This window comes from Neopelma chrysocephalum, unplaced genomic scaffold (genome assembly GCF_003984885.1).
Source record: "Neopelma chrysocephalum unplaced genomic scaffold, ASM398488v2 Primary Assembly neopelma1_26, whole genome shotgun sequence".
Lineage (NCBI taxonomy): Eukaryota > Metazoa > Chordata > Aves > Passeriformes > Pipridae > Neopelma > Neopelma chrysocephalum.
In genome coordinates, this window is record NW_020897695.1 from 1,502,560 (window position 1) to 1,518,254 (window position 15,695).

General features: G+C 45.5%; 1 protein-coding gene across 1 annotated transcript; it reads right to left on the bottom strand.

The window, feature by feature from the left end:
* Nucleotides 1–299: 299 nt before the first annotated feature.
* HOXA11 (homeobox A11) lies at nucleotides 300–12,879 on the bottom strand. The gene is made up of 3 exons (XM_027675292.1): nucleotides 12,284–12,879; nucleotides 3,818–5,001; nucleotides 300–2,345 (listed from the first exon to the last, which is right to left on the bottom strand). The coding sequence occupies exons 2-3, from the start codon at nucleotides 4,482–4,484 to the stop codon at nucleotides 2,113–2,115; spliced, it is 900 nt and encodes a 299-aa protein (XP_027531093.1). The 5' UTR covers nucleotides 4,485–5,001; nucleotides 12,284–12,879; the 3' UTR covers nucleotides 300–2,112.
* Between the last annotated feature and the right edge of the window lie 2,816 nt (nucleotides 12,880–15,695).

The following is a 15,695-nucleotide window of genomic DNA, read 5'->3' on the forward strand; positions in this document are numbered from 1 at the left end:
ATCAAACCCTCAAGCGTAGGACCTTGCCCTGCCAGCATTGGCAGGATAAGGAAAAGGCCTAACACGTAGCGAGCTATGAACACACTTAATTTTCCTTTTCCTGTGACCCACTGAAACGGTGCTCGAACAAGCCCAGGTTCACTTGTTAACTCCAGAGTAGAAAATTTAATGACGAAGTTCACTAAAGAAGAGTAATTCGCCCCAAATGACTGAACAAGGTCATGAGGAATTTCAGGGCCCAGAGTTACACCAGATAAAAGAACATGCAGTAATATAACACCAGAGTAAAAATATAAAGTTTCCATTTTTTTTATTTTCCTTGTGCGCTGTTCCACTGTATACATGCAACCAAATACTTTCGTATATTAAAAGAAAACTGTATATACATATAGATGATACATATTGAAAACAGTGACATCATATAAAGATATTGCATTTTGTGAACTGTGACAAAGAAATTACATCCATTTGATAAATTTATTAATCAAAAAACATTCTTATCATCACTTTGTTGCACATGTAAAGAAATCCCACACCCTTTTAGCCCCAAAGGAACAATTAAAAAAAACCAAACCAAAGCCAAAACAAAACAAAAAAACTAACCAAGGGGAAAAAAGGTATTTGAACGAAATAGGTTATGGGTTCTTTTTTTTATTATTTACAAGTCTTGTAAAACACCGTTCCTGTATGAAATATACATTCAGATATTCTCAACAGCAAATTACCTTAACGATAGAACACTGTATCCTTTGTAAACTGATATAGAATTTTAAATATTTTCCTTTTTTTTCTCTCTTTTTTTTTAATTGCATTTTTCACGCTTTGGTTCCTGCAGGGAAATATATATATTTATAGATATTTAAAATAAGTCCGAACAACTCTCTGTTCTTTGCCTGAGTCGACTGGGCGACAAAGTAGAGTTCATGACATTTAAAGTAGACAACGACAAAATTACCATATCTACATTGTTTGGCTTCTGTTTAAACTCCTCACTAATCACCTTTAAACGAACATGTGATCAAGTTATTTTAATGATCCAATGTTAGTGCACTGCACAACTCCAAGTTTCAATTAAGTGTTGTGTGGTATTTGCTAAGCTGTCGTTCTCCACAGGTATTTCCTGAAGAAAGTTTGTGAGCCAGAAGCCAGAAAGTTAGTTTGCTTTATGGAGTTGTTTCTTCTAAAACGCTGAAATTCACACTTTTTGCCGTTTTATTTTTAGTATTATATATGATTTGTCTCTGAAAAGATGGCAACGCATAGAGTGTTGTCATAAATAAAACGAGAGCTATTAAAATTTGCTAATTTTATTTTTAGTGATTGTTTCTTTACGATATATGGCGAATTCATACCTGATTTTAAAAAAGTAAATCATTAAGTAATTCATTTAGTTCTTTTTCTTCCCTCGCCCCCATCCCATCCCATCCCATCCCACACTCCCAAAAGAAACGCTATTATAACCATCACTACATCCATATTACAACTACTCGCGGTTGGCCCGGGAAGGTGTAGACATGACATCCCTCCTTCCTTTAATTCTGTGTGTGTGTGTGTGTGTGTGTGTGTCTCCCCTTAAATTCTCATTTCAAATCCGTGGGCAATGGAACACTGCCTCTAACCCAGACATTTTCCGCTAACGAAGAACAAAAGATTATTTCTCTGAGTTTATATTCTGCAGTGGTCCTGGTTGGGTGAGCTCGACCTAGCAATCTCCAGACAGCTGTTTCACAGCAGCACAGGGGCTAGAAAGAGCCGAGGGTGGGAGAGTCCAGGGACAGAGGGATACCGTCCTCGCCTGTGCCTGCTGAAAGTGGTGGCAGGGTGAGCCGCAGTGCCTGGAAAGGTAAGAGGTATGGATTTTGCACTCAGAGGTGACGTGCGCATTTAGAAATGGATCCCATGTGTGTCAAAATCAAATCGATTCCAGTTGATATGTAAATATATATATAAAAAATCATCATTGCAGTTCCAGACTAGGTTTACACGTGTGTAAAGCCTTGGATTCTTTTAGTCCTATCAGATACACACCTCCTTCCTCCACATAACCCCGTGGCTTGACCTTGTCAAGGGCGAAATCTGAATTTAATCTCGTCTTGAAAAACGCTATGAGTTTTAAAGTAGTGGATTAGCTGAGTAATATTGTAATCGGTCCCTGTTAATTTTTTTTTCTTTCATTCTTCTGTTCTGAAACCATATTTTGACTTGGCGGTCGGTCAGATTGAGCATTCGAGAGAGCTGCAGGCGTTTCTCTTTGTTTATGTAGACACTGAAGAAGAATTCCCTTTCTAACTCTCTAATCTGATATTTGGTGTACGGGCATCTCTTTTTGCGCGTACGTTGTCCACCTGTGGAGTGAAAAAAGGCAGAAACATTTGAGACCCGGCAGTGGCCGGCAGCAGAGGCTGAGGAGGGATGGGGGAACACTCAGGCAAAACACATTAATATGGAAAAGATGCGTTTTGCCCCCTCCAGGGCCGGCGTTGGCAGGTCCAAGGCTTGGCGCCAGCCCTTCGCCTTGGCCAGTGCGTGCAGACCGGGACCGGGACCCCCCGACTCCTGCAGCGCCGCGGCCCCGGGCAGCGTGCAGTGCGAAACCCCCGCCGAGACGCGGGAATCAGCCTCGCTTCCTCCGCGGGGAGGGCGGCCGGAGGAAGAGGTGGTGGCAGGGGGTTCCTGCTGGTTTCACGAGCCGGAGGAAAGCCTTTGTAGAGTGCTCCGCCGGGCGCCACCACGCACGCGGAGCTGCCCAGGGAGCGGCCGTCACCTGGCTGCCTGCAGCGGGCAGCGCTGCATCGGGCGGGGAGACCCCGCGCCCAGCCCTCCCCGAGCCCGTATCCGCTTGTATCTCGCCCTCGTTCCCTGCCCTAATCCTGGCTCTGCGTCCCGAGCAGAGGAAAAGCTCCTGAGCCCAAGGCTGAGGCGTCTCCTTCTCCCCTCAGCAGGCTATTTTCAAGCACGAGGTATTCTCCTCTCGATTAGCCATTACGGTTTTAAAGTTCATTAAGCAGAATATAAAAGGTTTCAAGGTTCAGGAACTCTTTACATTAAACGTAGCTGCTATCCCTTTAAAAACTTCCTTTTCTGGTACAGTTCATTGTCGAGGTATTTTTTCTCCCGTCTGTATACTAGCTTTGCCTTTTAAAAAGCCCACATAAAAAAATCAGACTTTGACAGATTGAATAACAATTGTAAGTAACAAACTGTTGGACAGGAGGCAACACGTAATTGCCACAGTGCCTTACTAAAATGGCTTCCTTTAGACAAAAAGGCCAGCTTTAGGTTAATTTGCTTCTTTTAATATATTGCTACAGTTCAGGCGACTACTTTTTATCTGTTAACCGCTATTCTAGTGCAATCGTTAAAACGGTGAAGGCTTTGAATTCAGTTCCTAACTAGACTTCTGGTGCAACACATGGCTTTTATAAAATCACTGGATTACATTGATATCAAAGGAGTCAGGATCTCCTTTTTTTTTTGCTGAATTTACAGGCACCAAACGAACGTTATTATATTTTGAGAGTTGACCACGAAACTCTTTTTATTATCAATATTTTAAAAAGGGGAAAAAATGGAAAAAAAGGAGAAGGAGAAAGAAAAAAATTTTTAGGCATCCATTGCCCGGTGGGTATTTCACGGCCAATTTCAGCACTAAACACGTGATCTCGCCTTTTATAACAAAGTTTTGTTGGGGGAAATCTAAAGGCCCTTCATAAACCTTATATGCTTATAAAACAGCATATAAAAATTTAACAGCGGCGGTGCGCTAGATTTCAAGCTGCCTTTCCTAAAAGCGCTCCGGCGCTGCCTTTATACGTACTGGAACTGCCGGATTTCTCCTCATTGTTGCCGGAAGATGACTCGGGGCTGCTGCTGCTCTCCGGCCGCCTCCGCCTCTCCTTCTCCGTCGCCGCCGCCGCCGCCGCCCTGCCGCAGCCGCCCTCCGAACTTGAAGTTGCCGCCGCCGCCACCCCGGCGGCCGCGGGCGCCTTCTCGCCACTCTTGTCTACCGAGTAGTCCGCCGAGGCCAGGTTTTCCGCTGTGCCATAAGCCGTCTCGAAAAATTGGTCGAAAGCCTGGGGTAGGACCCCGTTCCTGCCCACAGTGCTATAGAAATTGGAGGAGACGTTGGTGCTGGGGTGGTAGACGTTAGCTGTGTTTTTGCCGAACATCTCGCCCATGCTAGCAGTGTTGGTGGCAGGCAGGCAGTCTCTGTGCATGATCTCCTCTGCGGAGTAGCAGTGGGGCAGATTGTTCCTGGGGTGCCATTTACTGGAGGGATCAATGGCATATTCCCTGAAGGTAACTTCTCTCACAGGTTGGACCTGGGGTAGGTTGGAGGAGTAGGAGTATGTCATAGGGCGAGAAGACGGGGTTTGGGGCAAAAAAGAAGGGAGGCTGGAAAAATCAGGACCCGAGACGTAGTAAGTACAACTTGGCAAATACATGTTAGAGGAACAAGGAACACGCTCATCAAAATCCATCATTAGGGCTACCTCGGCTTCTCCGCATTAGCTGAGCTTAACATGATTCTCTAACGCAGCTGCCCCTTTGAAGCGGATCCGTGAAGTAAGAGATGGGGAGACGTAGGCTGACGTGGAGAGCTCTCCCGGCGGCGGCAGGGAGGTGCGGTCACGTGGCCCGACGTTGACATTGACGAGCGGCGGGCCCGGGCCCCGCTCCCTTTGTGGCCGTCGCGGGGGAAAGCAACAGCTCGTCGCCAGCGCCCAGGGGCGAGCCGAGCGCAGGTTGGCCGGGGGGGAGCCCTGGGGGACACACAGCCGCCCTGCCACTGCCCCAGACATAGCCGCCCGGCCCCTGGCACCCTCTGGCTCTGGAGCAGAGAGGCTTATCAATTCCCCCCGGGGTTAGGTGAGACCTTTCTGTTTGTTTGTGGGCTTGCTGGGGCGTTCGGCGGCTCGCTGGAAGGTTCTGAGAAGGAGGGCACCGTAGAGATGCACGCACGGTTTCTTCTGGAAAGCTACTTCCGAGGAGGAAACGCTCCTGAAGAAAACGTCTTCTTTTATTTTTTTCTTTTTTTTCTGGGGTTAGGTTTGGGCTTTCCCCCACCCCTCATCTAAAAAAAAAAAAAAAAAAAAAAAAAAGAAAAAGCCCTCACCCTTCATGGTTTTTCTGGAAACCTTAATAGGAAGAATGTGCCAGGGTCAAGTCTTTACTGATTTTCATGGTGAATAGATTACATGCTTGCATTCATGTTCACTTCCGAAGCGCTTAGTGTCTTCCTTCCCTTACTTACATATTAACCTCAAATACCCCGCGCGGTTTCAGCCAAGCTGTACTGGAGGTAATTAACAATGCCGGGTTCCCAGGACGCAGGTTCTCCCTCCTCACCCCCTTCAAATCGTCCCCTGCCTCATTCGCAAAGCCAGAAAACCAGAAAGCCCTTTAAAGTGCAGACCACGGACCTAAAGACTGCTGATCATTCCGTCTCAACTCTGCTGCTAAATACTTGGAAAACCAGTGGATATTGGGCTATCCCGCCTTGACAAATAACTCTGAGTTTAATTGTCAGAAGACTAGTTAAAATTATTTGACATACTGTTAACTCCCAGAAACAAACTCGCCGTACCGATATACTTTCCATTCAGCTTCGTACCGTCGCTGAAGGCTGAGATCCAGAGAGACCTATTTCAAAAACATGGTTAAACTTTTACTATTGTTGCATGAAAGGGATGATATAGAAAGCGGATTGTACAGGGCAGAGACTAAAAAGAACTTCTCTGCCAATAAAAATGCACACCCCACGGAATGAGTAGAGCCAAAGAAAACAGAGGAATACGCCAAAGAATACAGCACCTTTTGAGGCACGGACATCCCTAAGCTCTCGGAAAAAATATTTTTTTGCTATTCTGATGCTCGATTTCAGAGAAGAAATATTTGGGTTCCGGGTGGATTTCATCAAAATAGAAAAACAGAACGGCAAAAGGCCATTGTGAAGTCGGTGCTCTTAGGAAATTAGACGTAGTTCAAGATCCATGCCCTCGTGGACTTGGGAGTCTAGTGGAAGGGAAACGAAAATATTAGGGAAATAATATTTGTATTTTCCCCCCTCTTCCTCTGCAGTGTTGTGGGAGTATTTATGTATCCGGAGAAAGTTCTCCAGTAAATTCTGGAGATCTTCGGTATTTAAATGTCAACATCGATTTGTTTATTTATTGCTTAGCTTATCGTAACCGACTCAATAACAAATCTAATCATGTTGTGCAGAGAGAAAATATTCTCATTATGTATTTCCCCTACATTACAGTTAACTATTGCGCTTGAATTCAAGCTGTAAATTCAATATTATCAAGTAATTACTTTGTAGTGGAGTAAACTAATTTATTAGCATTAATGTTTATATGCCTTTTTCTTATTTTACAAGGGTTACCGTTCACAAATCAAATGCTCTGGACGTATCCCTGTAATGAACTCTTTATTCTGGTTTTCTGCAAGAACTTCTTATGTTTACTGCATGCCTATGATCTGAACTTGAAATTAATGAATTAATATTCCAGTTTGACACATTTGCTAGAAGGTGAATGGAAAGAGATCGCATATCGTCAAAACCGCTAGCAGAACACTGCAATGTCTTTCAGGGATTGTAAAAGGGTTTGGGGGTTTTCCCTCTCTCTCCCTCTTTTTTTTTTTTTGTTGGTATTTCTTTCTTTTTTCTTTCTTTTTCTTTTTAATTGAGGTGGGGAGGGTTGTACCAAAGCTCTGGTTGGGTTTTTCCTTAACGCTGTAATTTTACTGGCATTTACTTTCCCCCTAGTTTTTGCGGGGGAGGGGGGAGGTGGGAGGGAAGGGTGGGTTGGGGGGTCGGAAGCCCTCTTTTGGTCTCCGAACATTGGTTATCTCCCCTGTATACCCCCACCGTTCAATTCCGTCGATGAAAGACCTCTCCTCACGCTCTGCACACACGCAGACACCCCTCCCTTCGAACAAAAAGGAATGTATAAGGATTTCAGTGACTTTGAGATAACAAAGGCGCCACCATTGCCGAGCCTCGCCCCGCCTCTGTGTGATGGCAAACAAATTCTTGCACTTGTATTAGGGGTTTTAAGGCTATAATTGAACACGGCGCGTCTAGGAGAACCGAAAACAGTTCTAGACTGACCTGCGGTTTTATAGCACTTTGGCAGTCAACTTCAGCTTGTGTCAGAGCAGACATGACAGAGCTACCCAACGCTTAATCGCGGGACGCCACCCTCTCGGACTCAGGGCAGCCCCCTCTCGCATTTCAATAAATTTCAAACCTTGGGGCTAGAAATGGGGAGCAGAGCTGGCACAGGTTTGTATGGGGCTCTTTCCCGCTCCTCTCTGCAGCCGGGGCTGCGGCGCCGTGCGAGGGTCCGCCGTGCCAGAGGTCGGGGCTTCCTCTCGAAACAAAGGGAAATTAAGGCAAGAAGGGCGAGAAGGCAACTGGAAGTAGGAGTGTGTGTGCGCGGGGGTGTGTGTGTGTCTGGGCATATATATGCTTGCACAGCATGCACACGTGCAGCCCCGATGCCTGCTTTTGAATCGCTCGAACTCTGCCCCCCCACCTCTACAAACCAAGCAGCCTATTTCTTCCAGTGGGTTTGAAACGCAGGAGGACCCCAAAATGCCTCCGAGTTCCGCCTGCACAAGCGGCGAGAGTGTGGGGAAGGCTAAGAGGTGCACAGCTCGTCTGGGAGCAAGTAGACACCCAAGGCACAGACTGTTCTCTGCTTTATTTGCTGTTAAGTGAAACAAAGATAATGTGCGCTTAAAGCACCGGAATGTGTGGGTAATTGCAGGGAGCCTGCTGTTAAGTTTCTGTATTCAGCACAATTATCAATGTTGATTATTTGGTCTAATGTTGAATTGCTCTTTTAATACAGTAATTGGGACTTCCGCGTTGAGGAAGGGGGGAAACCGAGCCTTCCCCTCTCTAACCTCATTGAGAACAACATAAACAAAGTCAGGCATTTCGTTTGGAGAAACAAAATGCATTCGTTACGCCTTCCCATGTATTTCGTCCGGATTAGAGAGGGTAAAACCGCTCTGAAATTGGGACCTCTGCTGCAGGACGGTTTTGCAAAGGAGAAGCGTGGCCAAGAGGTGGGGAGACTGTTACCCATAGCTAAGCTAAACAAAGAGAGGAAGAAAAGCTACATCTCTTCTTTGGAGGAATATAAACAGAACTAGGACGCCTCGATAGCCTAGCTTTTACATATACAGATGGCGTGCAAAGGGAACTTTTTAACTCACTGCCGCTTCTCCAAAAGGTCAAGTTGTACTGTATCTAAAATTATTGTCTTTTGGTACACAGTTTTGCTTGAAAAATATTTGAAGTCGACTATTTACCTTGCCAATAGGGTGGGTGTCTCTAATTAACAGGAGAAACGTGTGCTAGAAAGAATTTGCCTCAAGAGGAGCTAATTAAAGTATTATAGGATTGCTGGCTTCAATCTCTGCTCCTCTCGCGTAGGAAGGGTGAGGGGTGTTACGACTCGAGCACGAGAAAATAACTCAGAAATTGTGACAGCGTTTTGTAAAATTGCGGGTTGCTTACAGTCTACAAAGGCTTACTACAAAAACGTGGCACTAGGGAATTCACAACGTTGTTGCCAAGGAAAAGTGCACCCCCTTCCCACCTTTACCAATGAAAATAGGGGCACAAGGCGATAATTCGTTACAAAATTTGCCAGGAACGCAGCTTCAGAAAAACGCGCTTATTATTTGGATTTTAAATATTTCGGGCTCAGAAGTTTTTAAAAGGCTTTTCTTTTCTGTTTCCTGTTTTGTCTGTTATGGAAAGGAACTGTACATAGCCATCTTTTTTTTTTTTTTAATTAAATATGCAATAAAATGTAGTACTACAATAGTTAGCAAAATAATTTAAATAATAGGTGATTTTATATATATATATATATATGCGAGATGGAAGCCCAGTGCTGTGACATGGGACCGACTATTTATTGTCCAAAACCTGAAGCGGTATGGTTGTGGTTTTGCTAGGGAACTGCAGAATACCTGTAAAGAGAACGAGTAATCCTGATGTAAACAGGATTCAAGTCAATGTTATTCTGATTTTTTTTTTTTTTTGTAACGAAAGCATTGCATTATTTCAGAGATTTGAACACCCCGAAGGGCTGCGCTCATCCGGGCGTAGAATATTTTAGATTAATTTTAATATCAATTACCGAAATCCTTTCGTTTCCTCCATCACCCTCTCCGTCTTTTTAAGTCGCTGAGGTGGAAAATCTTGAGAGGGTGGTTATTGTTTTGTTTTTTTTTCTACCAAACCTCCCGTCTAATTGAATATTAGGATTAAACGACTACAGAGATCTACCCGTTGTTGGCGACTAATCATGATATTTTGCATACCTTTTTGCTCTGATGAGCAAAAAGAGCCCTCTCCGAGGGCTCTCTTTGAAGGCAGTCTGACTATGGTAACTGCAACAAGCCGAAATATAGCGGGTTTTTTTCAAGAGAGGAAGCTCCTTACCCCCCGGTTTCCCAGCCCTGCGTCTCCGGGTTCCAGAGCACTGAACCCCTCTAAAATGTTGTTTATATTTACTGCTCGGAGCTTGCTCCTGAAATACAATAGTGGCGGGTTTGGCAATAAGGTGGACGGAAGAAGATATTTTCTCAGACTGACTAGTATATCAGAAGTTGATTAACTGACGATGCTTCTATAAAAGTCTCTTTTTCTCCCCTTGAACACTCTCCGACGTTTTCCCGACACGTGAAAACGTACACACAGTCACTCATTTTTTTCCCCATCTATCCAGATACAGGTGCAAGAGACTTCTGACTAATTTAATCTGCAGGAGAGGGGTGTCTATAACCGGCGGCGGCTCTAAACTGGTGCAGAAGCAAATTTCCTTGGTTATAATCCGCCGATACAGAAAAGCAGGCACTTTCCACCGACTCCCACCCAGACTCACAAAGCACTGTGTCGTTAGCACCGTTTGTAGTAAGCAGGTACCAGTCCCCTTTCGTGGCAATGTATTTCATGAAGAATTAAGCGGAGCGGTTTAGGGGAACATCCCCAGTGATCCCTTGAAAGTGCCGTGCTATTAAACGACACAGTTATCCCTGTGGACAGCCATATCCCAGGAGATGTTCCCATGCGAAGCCGGGAGTGCCAATTTATTCTAAACACAAAACAACAAAAAAAAAGTCCGCCAAAACATTCGCATCCAGACTTACATTTAAAAGTATTGCTACAACTGATGCCTTGAACTTGACCTTAGATTTGTTAATCTAGGAAATATATGCAGTGAGAGGAAAAAAAAATTCTGCCGCATTGCCTCTGACAAACGAGCATTTTTCTACCTACCAATTCAGAATGAAAACAACATACAAGAATTATGCGATATATAACGTGTCCTCTACATTAAGAGCAGAAAGCTACAGAAAATGAAATGCCTTAACGCCGAGACCACGCTGTTGTAGCTAGACTGTCCCTGTGATGCCGAGATCCGCACTTTGCCATAGAAACTCACGTCAAGGTAATTGACTGGGATTCTAAGCTAAATTGAATTTTATAGGATATAAGATTCTCTCTAATGCACATTGAATTTTAACAATGATTTATAAAGGTATTTCAAATCTTTATTTAATTATTTTGCCCATCTCGACAAGAAACACATCAGATTTTACTGTAGCACTCTGCTAACTTTATAGGAGAGCCATATTCACATATCGTGAAGCCCACCGAAGTAAAGACATTTCTTCATCAATGCTTGTTTTAGGGGGCGGATACAGGAAGTATCACTATACTGGGGCTGTCAAATCAACGACTTCAAAGCTCCAACTTCATATTTTGATGGACTCTCGGAATTGTATTATATTAAGGTACCTGTAGTTGTGTAACCTTTATAGGAAGCTATTTGTATAACATGAGCTTAAAATACGTGCTGCAGTTGAGGATGCAATCGTATGCCCACGTACAGCTCAGCCGGCTCTGTAAGGTTCGTTTCTTGTCTGTTCTATCATATGTCACGCAAAGATACCCATAAAACCAGCTCTCCTCTAAGCCTAATATGGCTGCTCTTGCCTATGCCGGCGTGGAAGCCCGCTCACCATCCCGTTTATTTCCCTTTCCCGACTTTTCAACAAACGCTGACACTAAATATCACTTCTTCTAGAAATCGTGGCGTGTAAGCATGACAGATCCACACTGCACACCCCCGGGGAATTTGGGCAAACCACCCCGAATCGGACCAGGCGGAGTGCGGGGGTTACTCGTTCTTTCTCTTTCAGTTTTATTTTCCCATCAAGTGTTCATACAGCACGGTATTAACAAACTCTCACATATTTAAATATAAACCGCAGATGAAGCTGCAGACGAAGCCCATCCAAGATTGTTTTGTATTAAAAACCATCTTTTTTGTGCCTACCCGAAGGCATCTCGAAGGCTAAAGCCAGGCTTTAAATAGACTGCTTTTCCATTACTCCTCACCCAAACCGACTATATAGGCCGTTTTATACTATCAGGAATAAATGAAAGCACTTTGCTTAGTGAGTACAAATCGAGGCAATTACGACGAAATTCAGACTAATTTAAACTGGCAGGTTACAACACCCGGCTGGCGTTTTTCTCTCTGGATACACACAAACAATGGCGAAAAGCGGACAGGTTAAACATCCTCCCTCGTCTTTCTTCCACACACAGCCATGCACCCTCCTCCCCGGCATTTGAATGATTATAATAATTGTGGAGGCAAGCACGCGGGAATAAGACAATCGGGGATAAAATCCAGTAGACGCTTTTCAACTCAGCCTGACCCAACTCTGCAAGACAACACGGCGCAGCACAAAGCCAAGCAACCAGCAGCTCTATCTACAAGTCTGCTCGCGTCCTGGGCTCTGACGCCAGCCTCTCATGATGCACTTTCCTGCCAAGAGCCTTCTTTTTTTCCCACCTATGCTAGAGTGGGAAGTAGCATCCCTGGGAAAGGTGTAGCCGGCAACCAAGCTAGAAGCAGTCTTACTTTTCACAACCGGCTCTTCGGCTCTATCAACATCAGCCCAGGCAGACGCCTTCACCCAGGTCCCCGCAGCAGAAGCGGCACTTTGGCCTCGTACACCGTGGGAGAAAAGGAGCGAAGTGAGTGGGTGGGCTAGGGGAGAGCAGGGGCCTGGGAAACTCTCCACAAAGGCCTTCCGAATGACTGTGCTCGAATCATGCAGGGGGCTTTGCGAGGGGACCGGGTGGGTGTTTACTGTTGGCTTGTTTGCATAGTTCACCACCGAGCAGGGGGACAGGAGAAACATTCAGCCGCTTCCAGGAAGAGTACAAAAATCTTACCCCAGCATCCAGAAGTCTCTCGCCTGTGCAAAAATATATCCCCACGGTGACTGACAGCTAGGATCCCGCGCTGGGCTGTAGACCTCCAGATCAGTGAGGAAGGATTGCACTTTTTTTTGTTTCCTCTCTTACAGATTAAATATACCTGGTCCACCAAATATTCCTTCTCGATTTCTCAGTGACTTGGGTTACTGTTGATTTGGGGGGTTATATTTTTTTGTTCTAGTTGTTGTTGGTCTGCCCTTAGATGGAGAGAAATCTAGCCACTAGGACACATCGTCCTTCCTGCCAGCTTCAGGCAAAATGCAGCGATATCACAGGCTAATGACGATTATTACTGTAATTATTACTACTACTATTATAGCTATTTTTTTCCCTCTCTCTGTCTCCCCCTCTCTCTCTGTCTCTGCTAGTCCCTAAAGACTTCCGATGGCGATTAGCACAAGAGGTGATTGCAGGAGGCTAAAATGCTGTCTAATTCCACGGATTCCCATCCGAGAAGGAGAGATAAAAAAAAAAAAAAGTCCCAGTGTTTTTGATCACGAGACACCCGGCCGTTCCTCGCCAGTACACCCCGGGTCACAGTACAGTAATGACCGTGGGTTGTGCGTTGTAGGACTTGACCTTTCCTACGTAGAAGAGGGCGCTTTACGCTAAGGGGAGGGAAGGGAGGGGGAAGCGACAGGACGAAGAGAGATGCTGTCTTTGGGGATGTTTAATCACAGTTCAGATCTAGGAACGGGCAAAGCTTCTGCCTTTCAGCACGCCATGTTGAAGCTATTCACTGGAGAAAAAAAAAATTCTTTTTGGGGGTGCGGAGGCGGGAGGGAGGATAGAGGGAGGAAAGACTTAATGGACATTTGCATTTCGTACCCTAGTTCATGAATCAAATGCTTTGGAGGACGAGGGGGCCCAGGGGGCAGGGAGAGGCTCACGGCGTGGCTAAAACACGCACGGCCGTACTCCTGCAGCCGCGTCAGCAGCACATCGGCCCGTCCCTGCACCCACCGCCCCACGGTCCCGCCGGCCCGCGCCGAAAATCCACCCCCCGGTTGCCTCCCCCCTCTTCTTTTGGAGCTCCTTTACCCTCCGAGAGCGCGCAAGACCATCTCTTCAAATCATCATGAAAGTGCATTAAAACGCATCTAAATGTTATGAATGGCGACAAACGGCCTTTTAGCGCCTGCCAATATTTTTTTTGTATTAAACGCTGTCTTGATTTTATTGCTAATGCTGCCCACGGAGAATGCTGAAATGCACCAGGAATGGGGTTTTATTTCAGCCATTGATATTTTTTTTGAATAAATAATTTATAGAATAAGGACCGACATTTTTACCCGTTCGCTCAAATTCATAGGGAAAAAAAGTGGTTATTCTGGAAACAATGGGCGATTTTCTGAACATTTCGATATAGAGGATCACATTTTTTCCCCCTTTGTTTTAGGGGCCATTCCAGGGTTTATAAGTGGGAATATTTCTGAGCAAAAGGCAGCCGAAAAAAAAATATGGCTTTACAGTTATACTTACTCTTTTTCGGAAATATGCTCCTGTCAAAGTTTATTTCCCATAGCAAACCACCTTTACTACTGCCAAGTGCTAGAGCTAGGGATAGATTAAATACCAGATTATTCGCTTGGTGGGGAAAAAATGCAACAATACAACATTTGTTGTACCTGTCCGTCCGTGTCCAAGACGTAAGGACACTTTTTGTCCATGGGAAGTCTGAGGGAGGAAGGATTCCAAGAGTTAGGTAGTTACAAACTAACATTCCCAGATACTGGGAATTAAAGTATACGTTTCTGAATCCAAGACTGAAAGTGAACTAGATGAAGTGAAGGTCGTAGTGAAACTGAGGGGTTTTTTTTTGTCTTTAAGTATATTGTGCGTTAACACTACTCAAGATATGCTGCTCTGATATTAATGCTCCAATTAATACATGAAATATACAGTATTAACACCTAACATTTTTATTTCCAGGGAAGATGAGAAAATAGAGACTCTGTTTACTTACGTTTTGGGTTTTGATTTTCTGTTTGTTTTCCTTTCAAATTCTTCTTCCAGCACATTTTTTTAACGTTTGCAAATAAAACTCTTTGCACATGCACTCTACACAGCAAGCCAGGCACAGTAAGTGCCCCCCCCCCATTTTAAAACATTCTCCATAGCGCGGGGAATATAAATAATAATTCTCTCTGAATCGCGTGCAGGGATGGACGTCGTACATTAATGTATCACGTTGCCTAATTATTTTCGTTGGTGATATATTCACTTGTAAAACATGTTAGGGATGTGTTTTAGGGTGCTGTCGGCAGATTGGTAAGAGGGGAATATGTAATACAACGGCAATTTGTACTTGAAAATGTATGTGCCAACAGGATTTGGACGGTAAATGAAGGCAATAAATAACACGAACACACACACCTACATGCCCGCTCTCCCCCACGCTCCGAGGCCACATCTACCCGGCGAAGGGATGGAGGGATGGAGGCGTGGAGGACTGCGTGGATGCAGCCGTGGATAGGCAGACACGCGGGACGTCCGAAGGGAGGGTGGGAGTGCAAGCAAGACCAGCAGACAGGGAATCTTTCGCGACTCGGAAAACCGCAGACACGCTCGTCTCAGTGCCCTGAATCGCCCCACGGCCGCGGGGGTTCCGCCGGACACCGTCGTTTCCCTCAGTCCCCTCTTCACGGTGCCCCAGAGAGCAAGGCATGGAGTTACCGGCCTTAACTCACCTGACCAAGCCACTCGCACCGTGGGATGTTTCCCGATACGCGCCTGGAGCCGGGCCCGAGGAGACAGCCGTTCGGAGAGGAGAGGCCGTCCTCGCGGGACTGGGCGCAAAGCCGCCGCCACGGCCGCCGCACGCCCGGGCATCTGGGGAGGGATACACCGGAGGGCGAGGGGGCTTCGCCACCGGTTCGCCGTGGGCCTGATCCTGCTCCCCCGAAGGTGTCTCTCCGCTGCAGGGCCGGGAAACATGACCTGCTCCTCCTGCTAAAGCCTGCGAGAACCTCGGAGCCTCGACACTGACTTATATGGTAGCAGGGGTCAGATCCAAAATGTCAAACGCTCCCCTTTTTACCCTGTGAAATATATATGCTACTGAGCTATTTGAACAGTAGTGGGAATTTATTTTCGCTAATCCACGGTCCGTCTTGAAATGCTTAGCAGATTGGAACGGTAGGTAGTTCGGTTTGAAAACATAATCTTCAGACGCTAGCTCCGATTAAAAGTTACCTTACACACAACAACAACAAAAAAAAAAAAATCAACCAACCCCCCCCCTCAAACCAGTTGCAATTATACTAATGTCGGCCATATTCTCACTGTGGGTTTCTTTCAAGGCGTCCCTGAATTATATCGCTCTGGGGCTCTCCTACTCTGAAAATAGAAGATCGAGTCTAAGATA